General features: G+C 47.4%; 1 protein-coding gene across 1 annotated transcript in view; it reads right to left on the reverse strand.

The window, feature by feature from the left end:
- Positions 1–21083, reverse strand: part of LOC100951282 (T cell lymphoma invasion and metastasis 2) — a 431635-nt gene that overhangs the window by 2813 nt on the left and 407739 nt on the right. The window contains 10 exon segments of the mRNA XM_023517962.1: positions 190–277; positions 1336–1441; positions 2006–2064; positions 2694–2802; positions 4074–4192; positions 6037–6216; positions 7862–7970; positions 8771–8896; positions 9476–9544; positions 12066–12245. Of these exon segments, the coding sequence (XP_023373730.1) occupies positions 190–277; positions 1336–1441; positions 2006–2064; positions 2694–2802; positions 4074–4192; positions 6037–6216; positions 7862–7970; positions 8771–8896; positions 9476–9544; positions 12066–12245 (1145 nt within the window).

Consider the following 21083-nt stretch of genomic DNA (forward strand, 5'->3'; position numbering starts at 1 on the left):
CTTCTACAATTTGGATATGTATTCATTTAATCAGTGTGCTCTCCTGCTAGAGCCTCAGTTACCTTTGAGGGGCCGGTGGAATAGGTAAGATGTCATCAAAATTCAGAAGGGCACTAAAAGCAGACTCTTCTTAAAAGACATAACTGTCTCTTATTTTCATTGGTTTTAATTTTTAAAAGTCAGTGATACCTGCAGCACAGCTGAAAGATGGTTTCTGGCCGTCCTTCTACTTCTGACTTCGTGTGGATTAGTTCCCATAGGGAATTATTTTCTGTCCCTGTGTAAAAGAAAAAGGAAACAAGAGTCTACAACTGTCAAAAATACTGTGGTTTGGGCCGCACCCGCATAGCTCAATGGGTAGGGCGCCAGCCACAGACACCAAGGTTGGCGGGTTCGAACCAGCCCATGCCTGCTAAAACAACAATGACAACTGCAACAAAAACAGAGCCGGACGTTGTGGTGGGCACTTGTACTCCCAGCAACTTGGGAGACTGAGGCAAAAAAATCTCTTAAGCCCAAGGGTTTGAGGTTGCTGTGAGCTGTGATGTCACGGCACTCAGAAAAAAAAAAAAAAAAAAAAAACTCCATCTCAGAAAAAAAAAAAAATACTGTGGTTTGTGAAGTGTAAAACTCAACAATTTAAAAAGTCATACATTCCCAAACCTGACTCTCATCATTTCCTTCTGTGGCTCATCCTACGTGCGATCTTCACAAATAGATAAACTGTGCCTGCTTTCTTCCTACCTCTGGACCCCATTTCTCTGGGAAAGAGGTTAAAGGGATCCTACTTGTCACCCTTCTTTGCAGTTTTGGCTGTTCCCTGCAAGAAACAGTGGGATGTGCTGGGGCAAAGGAAGTGTGCAGGGACCACCCCCTGACAACAAGAATTAAACAGGCCCAGAACGTCACTGCATGCCTTAGCCTGCTGGCCCTTCTGGCATGGTTCTGAGCACTGGACAAATCTCAACATCTTCCAGGGTCAAAGATTTATTTGTTTCTATATCACTTGCAGTACTACCTAAACTTAAGGAATTCTGGTGTGTTCTAAATTCGTAAAAGTGTAAATTTAGGGACCGCTGTTTAACACTGTTTTGAGAACTGTGTATGGGAAAAATAAGGAAACAGTAGAGAAGCATTTGGCAAAGAAAAGCCACCCACTGGCATTTAGTTTCTCCCAAAATTCTGCAAAGAAACATCACAACAACTTCTCTTGTCCTCCTTTCTTTGCCTACAAAAGACACCAAAAACTATACCACAGTCCTTTCCTACTTTTTCATTCCACAATTCCAATAAGTCTCTTAAAATGCTTTGTCTGGGCCAACACAGAATAGTTACCTGCTGTATTCCCCAGCCGGACTTGGAGTGCGGAGATAGGGATCAACCAGCGGAATTTAAATGTGTCCAAGTCAGCAGAGTTGTGTGCAGGCCGGGAATTCGAGGGCTGTAACATGAAGGCCAACCAAGAAAGGCATTAAAGGAAGCTCTGGGGCCGGAGGACTCGTGTGCAGGGAATGGAAGCTTAAGTCCCTGTGTGTGGGGCTCTGAGCAGCTGGGTGGGTGTTCAGGGCACAGAGATGAGTCAGGTTTACATTGAGTTCTCAGTGCTCAGTGGGGGAAGGCTGGAGTTGGAGTTTGGGAGCAGAGAGTTCTGAGTCTCTAAGCAAGAATGGAAACTAAGTCTTCCACGTCCTCATGTCAAGTCTAAAGGGTGAAAGTGCTTAGACCAAGCTTCGTTGTTGGGGGGGTGTGTGAAGGTAAAAGGCACTTTAAGTCACAGTTTCACAGATTCCCATGTGTATGGAACCAACATGGGCCATTTTCAGGGATATCAAAGCTGATTTTGTATGAAGGCCCTCACATGGGTGTCTACATCTTTTAAAACACGTCTTTCACAGGGTATGTGACTTGTTAGTTACCCTCAGACTTGGTGCTTACTGGGCTTTGCAATTCAACTCTAATAGGAAGATAACAGGTGAAGGTAGCTTTAATTAAAATTAATTCTTACCAGTTTCTTTTTCAGTTTGCAGTTTTCTTTATAAACCAATATGACAGCTCTCTTAAAAACTAAAGAAGAAAAGAGAAAGAAAAGTCTTCTTGTTTAATACAAATTCTTCCAAGATTAAACTAAAGCTGAATGTTCTAGTAGAACAAAGCTCTTTAAATTCATGGATCTCTAAGACCCCACTGTGCTAACACACAAGTGAATAAATGGCACTTCCCTTTTGTTCATCTGTGAACTGTGCAGAAATTACCTGTTTACTTAAAAGCTTTTATCCGAAGTACAGCCTCGCTTTTTAAATATGCTTTTTTGTTTGTTTGTTTGTTCATTTTACTGAAAGCTAAGGACACTGTGTTCATCTCAGTGACAGTATACTGTCACTTGCTCTCCAGACTCTGAGAATTGAGACCTCTTGAAATGCAGCAGACTATTAAGATAGGTTTCAAAATAACCCAGGAGATTTGTTCCTGTAATACTTGGCCTGAGCCAGGCACCAGAAGGGAGAACAAGATAACAAGCACGCAGAGCTGTGCAGTTTTAAATAGTGGCAGGCGGCTGTGTTAAGTCACAGCCATTACAGCAATTCATCTAACTCCTTCCGGAACCCACGAGCTCCCTGCTCTGATGGGTCAGGGATGTCCTTCTTCACTGCTGGCCTCTTTTAAGTTAACATTCTTTTGAGTGGAATACTAACCAAATACTGTGAGCTCGAGGTCCTTTCTGGCTTTTCCTAGAGACAGAAATGGATTCAACCAGGAAACCGTAGAGTGCATCAGAAGTTCCCCCATTGAAAGTTCTGTTACCTGGAGTGTAAAAAACAGGAGGTGAAGAGGATGTGGACGCCCAGGGGAGGACGGTCTGGCATAAGATAGTGAATTACATATATGCATATTGTATATATGCATATGTTGCATGTATGTCATCAGTGCTAATGTGCAAGTACATCCCTTAAACATGGGACCTTAAGTAGTGAGGTTTAAATAGAAGCTAAGCCCCAGAATGATAAACAACATAAAAGTGAAGGCGTGTTGCTCCAGCACACACCCTTGGAGGCAAGACACCCACACATTCTACTTCTGTGACAGTAATGCCACCAGAGTGTCCTTGTTCCACCAGAGTGACTTCGTTAACTTTTACCACAGGATCTAGTACATTCACTGCCACCTTTTATTAGGGTTGCTAATAAAATGTAGCAATATTAGGCCGGGCGCAGTGGCTCACACCATAATCCTAGCACTCTGGGACTCCAAGGTGGGGAGACTGCTTGAGTTCAGGAGTTGAGACCATCCTGAGCAACAGTGAGACCCGGTCTCTACTAAAAATAGAAAAACTAGCCGAACATTGTGGTGGGCACCTGCAGTCCCAGTCACTTAGGAGGCCAAAGGCAAGAGGATTGCTTGAGCCAAAGACTTTGAGGTTGCTGTGAGCTATTACTGCACAGTACTCTACCTAGGGCAACAGTGAGTGAGACTGTCTCAAAAAAGAAAAAGAAGTACCAATATTGAAACTGACCACAGAGAAAAATTGAACTCTGGCTCTTTTCTGCTCTTGCCTGTTTCTACTTAAGACCATGTTGCCTCCTCTTCGTAGGCTTTAAAAGTGCAAGGTTGTACACTGAACAACCGGACAAAGAAGAACAATACAGACATCAAATTCCACTTGTTCTAGTTTGATAAGTAAGCAGGTAACGTCCAGCGTTTGACCCGAAAAGAGGAAAAGCCCTAGACCCTGTCCACATCTGGTTCCCACCTCATTTCTCCAGCCTTCTGCCAGCTCTAGCGTCCTCAGAACATCCCAGCCCAGCCCTGGGTACCTCGTGTCCCCCAGGAATGGAGAGGGGCCAAGGAAGAGGCTCGGGGGCAGTTCTTGTTCTCTTGTACAGTGTCATCATAAGGTTACATTTTTAAACCAATGTGATGAATTTTATGTGACATTTACATGTAAATTGTGTGGTTTACTATGCTATGCGCATCAATATAAAGACACTTTCAGGTATCTTCTCCTCTTGGAAAGCCCCGACAGGGCAGCCTACTCCAGAAGGCCACCTGCCCACCCAGCCCAGGCCCTCCCTGACCTCCTTCTCCGTCCCGCTCTGCTCAGCAACCAGCTGGTCGAACACGGTCCCGTAGTCCTCATAGATCTTCTGCATCTCATTGATGTGGCTCGCTACTTTTTCCATTGCCTTTAGTGCTTCTGCAAAACAAGAAATCAAGTTCATTTAGTAACTTGTTTGCTTTAAATCCCACCCAACAGCAGTCATGAAAGGACTCAAGATTCAAGCCAGGACTTGGGACCAGTACTCACTGCAGCCTGTTGTAATCTGGCCATTATAACAAAAACAGTGAAATTACCTTCCACCTTGCGGCCTCTTGCAAATAGGGCAGAGCATAAGTGGAAAGCATCAGTAATAATAACGGCCAACACTTACTGAGCACTTCCTAACTGGCAAGTGTGACAACAGGTGGTTTACACAAATAATCTCATTTAATCCCCATAGTAACTCAATGACTAATCATTCCCATTTCACGGATAAGGAAACCGAGGTGCAGGGTATTCTGCCAGAGTTCCAGAGAGGACAAAAACGGGCAGAGACAGAATTTAAACCCCAGACTGGCCCCAAGGCTCCAACTCTCCAGCTTTGCCTCTTGTCCTGGGAACTGGGGCTCAAGTGTAAACCGACGGTACGAATGCCCCTGTAAATGAGTGACAGATCAACTGTGATAATTTGTACACAGTGTTTGTAACTTTCTATGATGCCATATGATGGACAAAATGATTTTGGCATAGTCAAAAAACAAAATTTCAGGTCACCTCCCTAATTCAATATTTTTTGTACATGATTTTCTTGGTTCAGTATTTTAATTCAGTCGACAGAGAAGTGTGGAAGGTTTTGGTGGTCAGAGCCCTTTTGAAAAATGAGATTTTTATACAGTCTGAATGCTGAACATAACTCGTATCTTTTGCTGTCATATATAAAAATTCCCCAGTTGCTTATGATACCACAGTATGCTGGTCGTGAAAAAAAGAGTGACTTTAATTTATACTCTTCTCAGTATCTATTATTCAGTGGTTTATAATGTGTTTATAAGTCTGTTTCTCTCCCCAGGAATTTTTGCAGGCATCCTCAAACTACAGCCCACAGGCCACATGCGGCCCGCCTAGGACATTTATACGGCCTGCTGGGTGTTTTTGCCCCCGCTGCCTGTCCTGCTTAGCAGCCGACTCGTCCCGGGGCCGGCAGTCCGGCCCTCCAACGGTCTGAGCAACAGTGAACTCCCCTGTTTAAAAAGTTTGAAGACCCCTGACTTAAGGTTTAACCTGCCCTCCTAGTTTTTGATGTATGGAGAACAAGCCACTATTTCTCTCTAATCCAAAGGAAGCATCTCTTTAAAGATACTCTAGTTAGAGGCTGTGCCTGTGGCTCAAAGGAGTAGGTCGCCGGCCCCATATGCCGGAGGTGGTGAGTTCAAACCCAGCCCCAGCCAAAAACTGCAAAAAAACAAAAAAATACTCTAGTTACTGTCCATCCAAACAGGCTTTGTGTTTTCAACAAAGTGTGTCTTAGGTCAGTGATTCCACAGGTTACAGACAGTAACACGTCGGCATCAACTTTAAAGCATCCTCTGTGGTTGGGAGTTTGGTTTCAGGGCCGAGCTCTGCTCAGAAATCCCCACAAGGTGGAGCCTCGCTGGCAAATCTGACCAGCAGCAGCAGCAGCCACCATAAAGCTGCAGCAGGTGACAGCAAGACAGCCTGGTGCTCAGTGCCGGCAGCACTGTGTGCCAGCCATGAAGGGGGGATCCTCCCTCCAGAGGGGTTGGAGGCTACTCTAGGGAGGTAACGTTTACCCAAGTGTCCTGTAGACTCTACAGGAACAACCATGTATCCAGCTGTTTTCACATGTTAAAATTAAATCTAAGATGAACAGTTTGCAGAACAGAAAATGATGCAGAAGGTGCCACTGGCGGAAACAGGCGAGTTCATGGGCCCCGGGCACCTGCTGCTCCTCCCTCCCCGCGGCAGGTGCGTGGCCTCACCTGTCAGGTGATAGTGCTCCTCGCTCTCGTGGTCTGTCAGGGACACCAGCTCCTTGAGCAGCAGAGGGTACTTGAGCACTCTCTGCACTGGCTTGATGAGGTAGGACTCCAGTGTGGAGGAGTGCTGCTTGGTGGGGTTCCGGGCATCCAGAAATGCCTTGAAGGCTTTGTCGGTTTTAGCTATAAGCGGATGGAGAAAAGACTCTTAGAAGATCGGGGATAAATTAAATTCTTCTTTTCTCTGTTATCAGTCACACAGCATCCCTTTCACAGACCTCCTAATGCCAATCATTAATAAAACCCCCAGCTCATCAGGGGGTCAGGTGCTCGACTGTCAGTGCAGGATCAGCATCACAGCACTGACAAATACCTCGAGCCCTGAGAGCTTACAGGGTGGAATTCAGACCATACACTAGAGTCTCACCAACTCAGAATGTAGGAAGGCCTGGCTTTACATATTTTGTGCATACCCATGAGGGAGATTGCCATATGCCACCTAAAAAGTGAGTTTCAAACAATTCGTAAAGCCACAAAACTGTTACACAGAGCCTGCACTGTCACAGAAGAGTCATACAGAAAGTAAACCAGTATTGTTCCCACTAGAACAGGTTGTTACTTGTCCTCGTTCTGTACGTTGAAGGGTTCTTTGAAAAGCAGTGTCTTTTTCCCCTTAAAATAGGATGATTTATTATTTCACCTCCACAAATTTAGCTACATGAGCTCTTTGCACCAGGAGCCACAACCACGTCCTCCCAGGTGGCTTCAGGACCCTCTCTGGCAGTGAAAACCAGCCCCCTGTTCAGTATCTGAGCACCACAAAGGCCTGTACAGGAATCCAGGCTCATTCAGTGTGAGTGACAATGGGGACACCAGCTGCCACTCTGGATTCCAGCAGTTGGCTGGTTGTACAGCTGTTTGAAATGCAGCTGATATGAACGAAATACACCCTCACTGGGGTTTCTATTATCAGTGCAAAAGCTGTAGCCTACAGAGATGTGGCACCATTGTAAATGTGATTACCAGACCCAGAGGAGTGTGAATGACCCTTCATCTTGACCAAGGAGGACCTGAGCAAGCCACTGGCAGGCTTTCCTTCAGCTACCACGAGAAGGAACTGCCAGTGGGTCAGACCTCTGTTGAAAGCAACCAGAAATGGTGGATTTGGGCTGGATTTTGTTAACCTGAAGCACCCTGAAGCTCCACTTTTTTAACATGAGGCTTTTCTCCTGGGATACTGTGAAGTTCAGGATTAAAACTAAAGGGCACGGCTGTGTCGGTAGGGATGGATTAACACTCTGTTCACACCGCTTCACGCCCTCCATGGCAGCACAGACAAGGGAACATGAAGAACAACCTCTGGGAAACGAGTTCTCAGTTCCACCAAAGACACTTTAATTTTAGTAAACATACTTCTTGTATGTATAGTGGTGGTGGGTTATTTACAGTAAGTAGCTCCTTAGTTTGAAAAACTGAATTGAATGAGGGAAATACCAAGGTGGCAGGCACTTCTTTCCACCCCTAGCAGGGCACAGAGCTGCCAAGTTTTTGGAGAAAGTAACTGAGCAAGAGGTAAGTAATCCAGATGTAATTTAACAGCAGAGTGCCGGTGGCCGTGCAGCAGCTCCACCCTCAGCCACAGGTGCTCACTGCTGCCAGGAAACTGAAAAAAATGGGAATCTTCCCTTTCTGTCTGCTACTTTCAAGGTCAAGAATGGAGCATAACACATCAAAATTGTACTTACCTCTCCTTGTTAAATACAGGTTTACCCTTCATTAACAGTTAAAAATACTAAAAGCACAGCTATAAAAGGCATGAGCAACTTACCTCGCTCTAGAACCTTCTGTACTTTAATATGGTTAGCACAGAATCCGCTGTACAGTTTAAAGTGGTCCGCATAATAAAGGAAAGAGCCTCCCAGGGAAAACAGTAATTTCTAGGAGAGGAGAGGGGAACGTCAGATCAGACACGGTTCCATGAATGTGTGTGGGCCCATAGCCTGGCATCTGACGGCTCTGTGGCCTTTGTCAGACCCCACGGATGCCTCAGAGATGTACAGGCTACTCCAGCCACACAGGGAGCAGCCCAGGCCTTCCCCTGGCAGGTCTTAGCTTGGCTGCTTAAGTTTTTGGCAGCAGAAGCTACTGACACTGTACAACAATCAAAGGACCAGAAAGGAAGGTTTAAAAAAGTACAATTGGGATATAAATGATCTGAGAAGCTAATTAATGAAGCTGACTCTTGGCTACTTGGGCCAAATGATGCTGTCTGTATCGTTTGGGTCCCCTTGCTACTGCCGTCCACCTTTTCTTCCCTGGAAGGCTTCCTGCCCTGCACTGGCACTTACACCAGTGCTGCATTTAAGAGAGGGCTCCCTCAGGGCAATCTGAGACCTGCACTACTCATCCCAGGTTTATGTGGCCAAAGAGATGAAGAATCAGACGTAGGGTAGATGCTCTCGCCTCAGAAGCAGCCACCCCAGATACTCTTCAGAAAAGGGGAATTCAGAGCTCGTGCACAGCCAACATCCAGGCTGGTGCGGTGGCCCAGACTCCTGACTAGCACAGTATTTCCACCAGGAAAAACAAAACGTACCCTTCTTGTCTACTGCCAGAGGACAACAGTGGAATGGAAGCTCTAAAGTTATCTTGGCAAAATCAAGGGACAACAAATCTTTTTGCAAGGGAGAATTTGGCCCCATGTCCACCTATTTTTGCTTTAAGCCTAAATACTCACTCTGAACTGTGAAGGCGTTTCCAGTATGTTAAAGTCAGATGCTGCTGAAATCCCATCCTCCAGAGTCTCCAGAAACACCTTTTGAAACTCAAGCATCTCTGGCAAACTTCCAAAAAGTGACTCCATCTATATGAAGATCAGAATTTAAAAAGAGGTATTAGCTGGGAAGACCTAGGTATCACGCAAACTCTCAGGCCCACAGAAAATCATAAAGAAGGTAGTCACCAGCAAGTAGACCAGTAAATCCTTTAAGAAGACAGCATATCTGTTATGGGATACAGTTTATACATAGAACATCTCATTCTTCCAGCCCCTACAATTCTATGTTCCTAGAATAACTTTTAAAGTCTTCTTGTAAGGAGTGAAATTCTTTAAGAATTCAAACTGGGGAAAATGGATATCATAGAAAAATGGATATCACAAAACTAATTATGTGACTTAACATGTAAAACATACATCTGGATAAGTTCTCCTTGGCCACACCTTCTTCTACATAAACAGCATAACCTTCCTGCCTTTGTAAAGCTTTTGCTGCAGAGGCCACATAAATGCCTCAGGAGGAGCCCAGGACTGGGACTCTCAGGAGTCCTGAAAGTCTTGGATGTTCTTCTGGAATCAACAGAGATACTCTCCTAGGAGGTCTGCTGAAAGGCCAAGGGAGGCAAATCTGTGGACCAGTGGACAGAAGGATAAAGATTTATTTACCTCATCTTGGGTAAGAAAAGTCTCACTCTGAAGTGGCTCCAAGTATAATTCAAAGAGGCAGCTCAGATCCTACAAGACAAAAGAGCAAAGTCTCTTTAACACTTGCGTCTCTGAAATACCCCCGAGACTCCAGCAACCCTGGCAGCAGCTCCAAAGACTCCCATTAGGTAAAAGGAAGTTTATGTCTTGTTCAAATTCTTGATGCTAAAGAGGTTATTATCGCTCAGCTCCTTCAAAGAGGTTAATACCACAATCGGGGCAACAGGTGGAGTCCACATCTTATAGGTCACTCATGTTAGTTAAGGGTCTCCTTGGCAGGAACAGACACATTCTTTAGGCCACTGCAGCAGGAGCACTCACCCCCTGCAGAAGAGGGAGGTGAGATCTGGGAAGGCACCGCTGTCAGGTGTGACCCCGATGCCTGGCTTTCTCCTCTGCACCAGGAACACAGCAGCAGCTCCAATGTGGAGCTAGGAAGGACAAGGCGAGACCTGGAGGGCTCCTCAACATAAGCAGAATCTCAAATTCCCAAATTCAAATGTAAGAAAAATTTCCAAACAGTAGCAGGTAGAATGTTTGGAATCTGAGCCCTTTTTGCGTTTCTAGTAAACGAGGCTCCAGCAGTACAGGGAGAGCTGACGATATTCATAAAACTCATTCAAGTTTTTTGTTAATTTAATAATTTGAAGCCAAGACCAGGATATGAGATTTCTTGTTTCATTTATTGTAAAGAATTTTGAGTCCTAAGATACTCAAAATATTTGACTATAAAGTCAACTACAATGACTTCCCCACTGTACAAGAGGGAGATTGAAGTCCCAGAGAGCTTTGTAAAGTCCACAGCGCCCCCAGAACCTTCTGTGTGGCTCTGAGAGCGAGGTCAGGCCTGTGATGCTGCCGGGGTTTCACAGAGAAGGCCTCCCTGGCCTTGCCCCCTTCACCGTGTTCCACTGCAAACCACGCAGAGAAGGGAGATGTGAGATGTTGCTAGATTATGTCTCCGAGAACACACAAATGCTGAAAATTTCGAGGAGCATGCAAGGATCCAGTTAAAGATGACAGGTAAAATTCCAGGTCAAATGTCAGCAACAAAAAGGAAATTAAGAGATAGTGGGGGGTGGGGGTGAATCACAAGAGGCACCAGGTGCTGGTGACTTTGACAGAGAGGGTGGCGGGGCTCAGTCATTCCCGTCCAGGCCAATGCAGCTCAGGACTTACTGCACCGCTAGAGCAGGTCCACGCAGAGCTGGGGTGGCAAAGAGCCGCAACCCATGGGGCCCTAAGGAAACAAAGTGCACATTTCTTGCAGGGAGAAGGGAGAGTCAGTCTTTCTTGCCTCTCTTACTCATGATACCCATTTCAGTCGTCTGCCCCATATCACTGAGATGAGCCTCCCGTGCAGGGTGGTCACAGTGAGTGAACTGCAATATACTCAGTACAACGAGTGACAAAAAGGGGCTTCCAGTCGGCCCTCGACTGTGCATGTGAGAGCTCCATGACTGTTCGTGCTCAAGGCATCAGAAGGGCTCCGATGCCTCAAAACATCCACAGCTCACAGAGCTGCCTGGATATGCAGGATTACTCAGAAACCCGGCAGACACCCGGACGCCCACTCATCCCCACACAAGGAGGCAGGAGAAGGCACAATGGGAAAGAGCTAAACTGTCACCTCTACCTTTTCTGTCTCCCCCACCAGACTTTGGGAAACTCTCAGGATACCCAGGAGCAAGGCCTTGGTAAAGGGCCTTGGTAAAGCCCAGGTGAAACAGTGATGTTAGCACAGGGGAAGCTCAGAAGTGTCTTGTGGGGAGAGAAGGTAACAGCCGCGTGTGTGCCAAGCCTCAGTCTGCAGACTCAGCATATCAGAGCAGAAGGCCTTCAGACAACAGCGGGGCAGCTGCCTCAGACCCCACGAGGGACCACAAGGGACCCTCCCAGGCCACACCGCCAGACTGTGCAGAGCCAGGCCTGGCCTGTGCCATGCTGCCTCAGTCACTGACAAGTGAACTGAGCTTAAAATAGTTCCACAGCTTCGGCAAATACAGCAAAAGGACTCCGCCTTTCCAGGTTCCTGTATTCTTGAAATTTTTCTTAAACCTCTAACTGGGGGCTTCTAAGATACATAAATGAACTCTCTGGGTACTCAAGATACACAGCAGCCACCCCTAACAATGGGGGGGAATGTTCCCAAGTGAGGACAAACACCCAGCCTGGGCCTCTGTCCTGCATGGTGACCACTGTCAGGCAGGGTGGGGTGTCCTCATCGCCTAAAACGATCTCTGTCCCCCTTCACTAAACCAAGGGAGTCTGCAGTCCCCACAGATTGCAAACGGCAAACTAGAACATCTGTTTCCATAGTGAAAGGTACCTTGGTAACAAAATGAGCTAAGAATCTGGGTTTTTTCCAAGTCTTCACAGCTCTTCCTCCCTCTCACCCCTGCCCTTCCTTCCTTGCAGTAATTCACTGCTGCAGGAAGCAGGCTCCACCTCACGGGTGGCAGGTGTCCTGAGCAGAAGTGATCCTGGGACCTCTGCCAACACACAACTCGCCATCAGCAAAAAGGCAAGGCTGGCCAGCATTTCCCGTTACCTTCACGTAGGACTTCTCCGTGTCCACGAGCTCCTGGATGACTTTGCGGAGGCGGTCTGCATCAGAGAGGTGGCGGGCCAGAGGCCTCGGAGGTGGGTCCTGGCCGTCCCTTGGTCCCTCCATGCCGCTGGTCTCAGTGGCAGTGAAACTCCTACACAGTGCAGCAATCTGCTCAGCACTCTGAGAGATGACAAGAGGTGGGAAATAATGCACAGGCTACTCCCATTATCATCAGCTACCCAGCAAGGACACTGAATGCCCCTGTCTGTACCCACAGGGACGTCCGAGGGGCACATGTGCAGGGCTAACAGTTTCACTCACCACAAACCACTCTGGCTGTCATTGACTCTGATTAAGGAGGATGCACCCACATTCACGTTCAGCATTTACACATGGCACCTCCACTGTCCTAACACCTGAGAGGTGCTTCTTTGGAGCTGAAACTGGGGAGTCAGGGCTTAGGGCTCACGCCCTGCAGCAGAGGCAAGGCTGCTGTAACATCAAAGGGCAGCTTTCTAGACAGTATGGAGAGAGAAGTCCTCGTCTGGGCCACCCAGTCCCCTCAGTGGTTGGCCTAGTCCAACTTCCCATCTTCCATGCAAAAACTGGGAGATTTAGGAATGGCGTGGCCCAACAGCAGTTTTAGGTTAGCTTGGGCCTGGCATGCTATCCTCAGATCAAACCAGTTGGTTCTGAGATCTTGTGCCAAGGAGCAGAGTGTGTAAGCAGGGAATGGGGCAGAGACAGAGATGGATGAGAAAGATCAGTTGCTCCCGTTGTGGGGGACAGAGCCCAGGAGAGGGCACAGCAGGGAGGAGAGGACACGAGCCTGGTAGGGATGAGTCCTCCCACTCTCCCTCCTCTCCACTCACATCTCCTCCTCTCACCACCAACGGGTCTGTGAGCCTGGCAAGGCAGGGGCCACGTCTCAGCCACTACCCCTAAATGCCCAGCTTAGTAGCTGGTACACATCTTAGTCCCAACACAAACGGCTAATACCCACCAATATATGGCAACATTACCACTCCCAACTAAAACTCCCCTTAGTTCAGTTTAAATGCCTTCACAGCCTGACCTCTCTCAACCTCTGAGGAGAGAAGCTGAGCTTGCCGAAAGAATCTCTTAATGCTCATTTAATTCATTTTCTTTGCTTGATAGTTCTGAACACAAATAACTTATGTAAGCATGTTGGTCAACCTTGGTGGCCTGACCATGCTTTTTCTTTTTCTTGTTTTTTTTTTAATTTTTTTTGCTGTTTTTGGCCTGGGCTGAGTTTGAACCCGCCACCTCCGGTATATGGGGCCAGCACATCACTCCTTGAGCCACAGGCACCGCCCTGACCATGCTTTTTCTATAAGCTATCACCTGACAAATTAAAGTTCCTCAAAGAAAAAACTGGCCACCCTCGCCTGCCATCTCTCTTTGCTCTATCACCCTTCCCTCCATCCAACACAGTATCTTCATGTGACAGAAATAAATCGTCAGCATTAAAACTCCACGTCAATCTTCTGGCTGGTCTTTTGATTCAATTCAATAGCACCTACTAAGGGCCTCCTGTGTTGGCAAAGAAGTGGAAGACAGTTCCTGTAGAGGGAGGTAAGAATCACCAAGGCTGGAAACGCCCAAGCACAGCCTATGGCAGCCTAGAAACCAACAAGAGCCTGGGTGGAACATACACGTTAAATGAATAAAGTGTCTTTGCAATGGGCTGTCCGGAAGGCTTCTGTGAAGAAGCGGGTTGTAATGTGGGCCTGGAGGGAATGTGTTCCAGGGGAGCAGTGCAGGATGAGCCAGAGATGCAGTAAGGAAACAGCCCGGTGGTGCACAGAGCCTGAGTTCCCGGCAAATGTCTGCAGTGAGGACTCCCAGACTGCTGAGCTATTCAAGAATCATCATCTCTCTTTTGTTTTGACATTAATCTCGGTGCAGAAGCTGGATGAACCATGTCAGAGGGACTAAGCCTCCGACCAGACATGTAGAAACGTATAATATCAAATTATTCGTACTTAAAACACTTCAAAGCATATATAAGCACTGCTGATTCTCCTCGGATAGACTCCTTCTCTACCTGCTTTCATTGCTAATGTGAACACAAGCACATTTCTGGTAATGCCTGTCAGAAGAGGTTCCTTCCTGGTTAAAATTTAAAGAGTAAGGAAACAAATGTGGATCTTAGGTATCAATGAGAATCAGCCTGATTTGTTGAAATGTCGTGTTTATAGCACGAACAACAAAATGTTATGACCCACTGTTGAAGAAACTCCAATGCCCTAAAACCTAATGGCAAACAGTACAGCATCGCCAAAGGCGGCTTTGCTTTCTCTCCACAGTCACAGTGGGGAACAACCCTAGCACTGCGAATTCTGCCTTCCACCACCTCCCCTCCATTGGGCCTCTACCCAGCCACACATTAGTGTGTGTGAGGAGCTGTGAAAACACCCGTGCCTAGACCAGCTGAATCAGAGTGCCTGGGCCCCCATCATGGGTATCCTTTTAGAAGCTTCCCAAGTGATACCAATTTGTAGCCTGGATGAAAACTACCCTCCCCACAGTACAGCTAGCAACTACTTGGTTCCCCTTGAGTGGCACCGGTTCTGGCAGGCTCCCTCTGTCTCAGGGTTTGCACTGAGGCACCACCACATAAATGCTATGCAGATGAGCTCGTGAGACAGGAGGAGGTAGAGGGAATCAAACTCACGACCATGGGGTCTGGGTCTGGCCTTCTACTCAGCTAAAAAGTTCATACTAAGACTCCAAAATGCACTTATTTGAAATCTCCACACTGGAATTTGCACCACGAGCTCAGACAATGTAATTCTGCAATCCTGAAAACTAACAGTTCCCAGGGCTGTAGAATCTATATTAAGCTTGCATATACTGTATAAAATAAGATGCGATAAAATGCATCATGCGTTACATGGCATCTGGTAAGACCGCAGCTTTGCTTTGCGGGGATGTCAAAAATCACACCTAACAATGCAGTGTTAAAATAACAAAATTTTAAAAAGAAAGTATCTTGCCATTTTAGAAAATCAGAATTCATTTCAAGCACACTTCTGGTAAGATTAACTTTTAAATGGTGAATGTTAGCTGAGATTTTTCATAGGGAATCTACTTTATAAAGTACGACAATTAAGTGCTGAAGTGCTATAAAGCCACCCTTCTGGCACTTTTAACTGTTGTGCAGCAGCCTGAGGGGGTCTGTGAAGATCACCTGGGATCAGGAAGAGGCAGGGCCCCTAAAGGAGATGGGGCATCACTAGTGTGCTTTTGTAGCCTGTATCTGTGAGTCCCTCGGTGGTTACACTGCAGTGGGTCCACTGCTAGTGATGATTATAGACACTAAGGGCAGTGTGCCAGGTGGCACTGCCAGGGGCAGGGGACATTTTCACAGGCAAATGTGGTGACAGGGTAAAAAGCACAGGCGGCTTCAGTCTCAAGACCCAGTTCCAGTCGAGGCTCAGCCCCCACCTTCCGCACAACCCTGGCCAAGCCTCACTCTGGAGTCTTCAGTGTCCTTATTGATGGGACAGCAGAAGTGCCTGTCCTATCACATGCCCCCACAAATTGCCATGTGGGTCAAGGAGAAGAGGGAACCTGCATTTGCTGAGCACCTGTTTACGCCAGACACACCCCAGATACGTCTCACGTTTCACCTTTACAGTGGCGCACTGAGGCGTCCCAGCTGAGGGGTGAGGCGGCTTCAGCACCACCTTCCCAACATAGGATAGCCTCCTTTCTAGCTGTCCACACTGCACTGGCCACTGCCAGGTATTCAGCAGAGCACAGGTTTACGCCAGACACACTCCAGATCCGTCTCACGTTTCACCTTTACAGTGGCGCACTGAGGCGTCCCAGCTGAGGGGTGAGGCGGCTTCGGCACCACCGTCCCAGCCTAGGATAGCCTCCTTTCTAGCTGTCCACACTGCACTGGCCACTCCCAGGTATTCAGCAGAGCACAGGCTCCACCCACTGCCTCTGCCCAACAGGTGACAGGTCCAGAGGCAGGTGTCTCCACCTGCCTCTGGAGAGGTGAAGGGAAGCTCCCACACATATGCAGACGACTGGGAAGTCTACCAGGCTGATCACCGAAACCAGTGCTGCTTTAAAAGCAAAACCCAGATGACCCCAAGTTAGGGCCAGCCCATGGGAGGATTCAGCAGCCTAACAGTATATACACGTGTGGAATAAGGAACTCGGGCATTGGGAACGCGGGCCTCCGACTGGTGTTTCCTAGTTCAAAGCAATCACACTAAGAACTGGGGTTCACCGTGGGCCTCGCCTTCTTTAAGAGTGCACAAAACAAGTACTGTCTTCATAAAATCATAAAAAGATCAAATGAAAACATTTTCTTGCTAAAACTATGCTGTCTGGAAAAGCAATGATGGTGACAGAAAATTCTTTTTCAGGTGTTTAAAGTTGTATTTTAAGGTTACACTAAAATTATCTCTGCCTGAAAATTGATTTTGTCTTAATTAAAGATGAGGCGCTCTGCATTCAGACGTCTGAGCAGGGTTACTTCTGTTTCTGTTTTAATGTTTGGATATGTGCGCCTTTGCTTCCTTCTTCAGGGGCTGAAATATGTCTGTTTTCAGGGAGTCCATAAAAGCCAATTCTTGGGGTGGCAATAAAATTGTTTGGAATGGCTGGGCACCTGTGGCTCAAGTGGCTAAGGTGCTAGCCACATACACCTAAGGTGGCAGGTTCAAATCCAGCCCAGGCCCGCCAAACAATGACGGCTGCAACCAAAAAATAGCCGGGCATTGTGGCAGGCGCCTGTAATCCCAGCTACTTGGTAGGTGGAGGCAGGAGACTCGCTTGAGCCCAGGAGTTGGAGGTTGCTGTGAGCTGTGATGCCACAGCACTCTACCCCGGGAGACAGCTTGAGGCTCTGTCTCAAAAAAAAAAAAGTTGCTTGGAATGCCCACCTCACCCTGGCCCTCATTGGAGGAGTGCAGGGGCGAGTCCTTCTCAAAGTGAGCTCTGAATCTCTGGGGTGACCCTCTAACTGGGACATGTGTGATGCTTTTCATTGGTCGAGCCTCCTCTGTGACATCTGTTCCACAGATCACAACAACGTGGACATTGACTTTGTTCTTATTTACAGACAATTCTACCTAAAGCTTTTCTGTTTCCCTGTGGAGGCTTTGAAACCTAAAGAAAAAGTTACCATGGGACAGGTCCATGGCAGTATCAGAACTGGACCGACACTATGTGAGGTCCACAGCTACCATGGGATGTGCCCGTCATGACGGCTCTGGCTCAGTGCAGCTGTGCCCTCACTCAGGGCCCCGGGCTCCCCAGGCTCTGTGTCACAGGCATCTGCAGGGTGTACTACTTTGAATTCCTGGTTTAGGAGACAAGGATGCTCACTTGGGGGGGGATCAGTAACAGACACTAGGATTTTCCCATCACAGATCCCAGTGCCACTCTCCTCTCCCCTCACTCCCCAGGTCTGGGTGATGGCCACAGAGCTCCACCCTGCCAGTCCACAGGCAGAAGGACTGGGCTTCTGCTGCTTCCACCACACCTAAGGAGAATCTTGGAAAAAGTAAAAAGGATGTTTTAGGCCTGGGGCTAATGGCCAATTAACCTCAAGGATGGTCCAGCCCGGGGAGGGTGTGGTTTATGCGGTTGAACACTGAAAAAAATTCCTAGTTCACTGTCTGGAAGCCATGAGGAGGCTGCCTCACTGAGCAGTGCAACTATGGTTTCAGCTGCCAGATTCTGGCAATTTAGTTAAGTTGGAAAAGCTCCCCTCGGAAAATAAAATACTGTCTAAAAATCGTACAAAGGACTTTTTCTCACCTCACTCTGAACCTTATAAATGTCACCGTCTACAGAAAGACCTATCATCACCAGGTGTATCTAGAACAGTGGTCTCAACCTGTGGGGCATGACTCCCTTTGGGGGTCGAACAACCCTTTCATAGGGGTCCCCTAAATACATCTTGCAATCAGGTATTTGCATTACAATTCATAACACTAGCAAAATTACAGTTACGAAGCAGCAATGAAAATAATGTTATGCTTGGGGTCACCACAACCTGAGGAACTGTATTAAAGGGTCGTGACGTTAGGAAGGTCGAGAACCAATGACACAGAAGGAGTGAAGGCTTAAATGATATCCCCAGGAAGGCTCGTGGGTACACAGGCTTGATCGTGACTTGAGATACAGACTCCATGCTCGGGCTTGACAGTGGGAGCAGGCCCAGTTCTGCTCAGCCAGCCTCAGCCACCCTGGGCAGCCCTGACACGGCCAGGGCAGAATTCCAGGCCTAAATTCGGTTACATGTATGGGGCAGTAGCAGGGCCCCTGTGGGCCAAGGAGAGAAGACAACTCTAGGTCTCAGCAGAGGAGGACGGAGGGGTGGAGGATGGAGGAAGAGAGCAGCAGATCAGCGCTATGGCAGGGCAGAGGGGGACTTCAAAACCAGGCTGAGTGTGAGGTTGCTGTGAGCTACGACACAGCACTCTACCCAGGACTCTGACTCAAGAAAAAAAGAAGGACGAGGAAACACTACTTTAAAACATCCCATGTTCTTTACTTCCCAGACAGGACAGTTACATTTCCAAAGGTTCTATTTCCTGGAAATAGAATGAGAGGTGAACCGGGGAAGAAACAGTAACCTAAGTAAGTTCTGGTACAAAAATGAGGCTCATGCAGCCGTTACCACCGATGGGAAAGAGAACATGACTTGCTGGTAAGGGAAGTAGGTCTGCATTTTTTAAAGTGATTTTTATGTATATTCACTATATATAGATATGTATGCATAGATTTTTATAAAACAGAACTGTGTGATAAATGCACTTTTTAACACTGCATTTCAAATTATTTTAATTTTAATACTTGGGTTTATTTCAGTTTTCTCATTTTTTATAGTGGTTAGATTTTTTTAAAAATTGTTTAATGGAATCTTTTTTTGTTACTTAAAAAAAATGATTTGAGGGTTGGGCATGGCAGCTTACCCCTGTAAACCTAGCACTTTGGGGGAGGCCAAGAGGGGAAGATGGCTTGAGGCCAGGAGTTCAAGACCAGCCTGAGCAACCTTAACCCCCAGTTCTCTACCAAAAAACCCCCACCTTTTTACAATTTAAAATTATCCATGCATGGTGGCACATACCTATAGTTCTAGCTACTTGGGAGGCTAAGGCAGGAGGACCACCTGAGCCCAGGAATTAGAGGCTGCAGTGAGCGATGATAACATCACTACACTCCAGCCCAGGCAACAGAACAAGACCCTGTCTCAAAAAAATCAAAATAAAACCCAAATATTTGTGGCAGAAAAGGCCTGTTAAGACATTCTGTGATGGGCAAGACCGATGCAATCACTCCATAATAGAAAGAAACGGGGTAATAAAAGTTAAACTAAGACAACTATCATTTTTTTAATAAATAGCTTGATAATTTTGATCAAGCTTCTGGAAAATACAAATCAATAAATACAAAGTCACGAATGCCGGGCAACCCTATGAGGATAAGAGCTGAGAAGCCAAACGCCCGTGCAAACAGACAAAAAAGCAAACAGGAGAGGCAAAGGTGTAGAAGAATGTGAACTACAACTCTCTTTAAAGCTCACCTTGGATGACTGGTTTGACCTTCAGTCCTCCCATCTTGATCACTTATCTATAAAAGCGTCACATTCAAGACGAGCCCGCCCGGCCCCGGCCTGGAATCACCAGGCCGTGTGGCCCAGCAAGTCTCCCCTCTGCTTGTCCTTTATCTGTGACTGAAGGAACCATGAAGGGAATGGATTCTGAAAAATCCCAAAAGCAGCTGGGAGCAGCGTGAGAGGTAGGAAGCCGCAGGACTTCTCAAGGCAGGCAGCCTTCCTGGGTTCTACGCAGCTGGAGATGAAATTCCTCCCTGTGCAAACGCCCGGCCAGAACCTTCTAAGCATTGCACATCTCAGAGCTTCCTCCTCTGAAAACACCAGAGAACTTAGGTGGCAGCACAGAATTAGAGGGCGCAAAGGCAGGTGGAGAGTGGAGATACACGCTGGAAGTGGAACAGCCCCACCAAGGACCAACAGGAGGACGAGGAGGCAGGAGCAGTAGGTGCCTTGAAAACACAGCCCAGTCTTCTCCTCCCTCCCACGTTAGGGACACAGCTGTGTTTCTGATGCCCTTTCCTTCATGCCATTCTCAGAAAGACTGACGTACAGGAGACTGATGTGCACAACCAATAATGCAGTCCTCACTCCCAGCAATTCCAGTGGGTGTGTGAGTCGGTGAAGGGGAGTGCGCCCAGGTCCTTTCTCCACGACTTCCTTCCCTCACCTCTCAACACAGAGTGACACATACCTCTATCTACTCTTAGCTGAGAGGACAGAGGAAATTGCAAAATGACTCACAACAACTTCTCAGAACTTTTCTTTTTTTTAAAGTAACAGCAGCCAAACTGTGGGGCTGCAGCATCAGTAAAAGGTGAGAATCTCTGATGAGTAATGAAAGGCCTAAAAAAAGCCCTGAGACTCACACAGACACACTGAGACTCACACAGACACCCTGAGACACAGACACACTGAGACTCACACAGATGCCCTGAGACTCACACAGACACCCTGAGACCCACACAGACACACTGAGACTCACACACATACCCTGAGACTCACACAGACACCCTGAGACTCACACAGCCACCCTGAGACACAGACACACTGAAACCCACACAGATGCCCTAAGACTCACACAGACACCCTGAGACTCAAACAGCCACCCTGAGACACAGACACACTGAGACCCACACAGATGCCCTAAGACTCACACAGACACCCTGAGACTCACACAGCCACCCTGAGACCCACACAGACACCCTGAGACTCACACAGACACCCTGAGACTCACACAGCCACCCAGAGACACAGACACCCTGAGACCCACACAGACACCCTGAGACTCACACAGACACACTGAAACTCACACAGACACCCTGAGACTCACACAGCCACCCGAGACTCACATAGCCACCCTGAGACACAGACACCCTGAGACACAGACACACTGAGACCCACAAAGA

The sequence above is a fragment of the Otolemur garnettii genome, unplaced genomic scaffold (genome assembly GCF_000181295.1).
Source record: "Otolemur garnettii isolate 467f Iridium unplaced genomic scaffold, OtoGar3 scaffold00126, whole genome shotgun sequence".
NCBI lineage: Eukaryota > Metazoa > Chordata > Mammalia > Primates > Galagidae > Otolemur > Otolemur garnettii.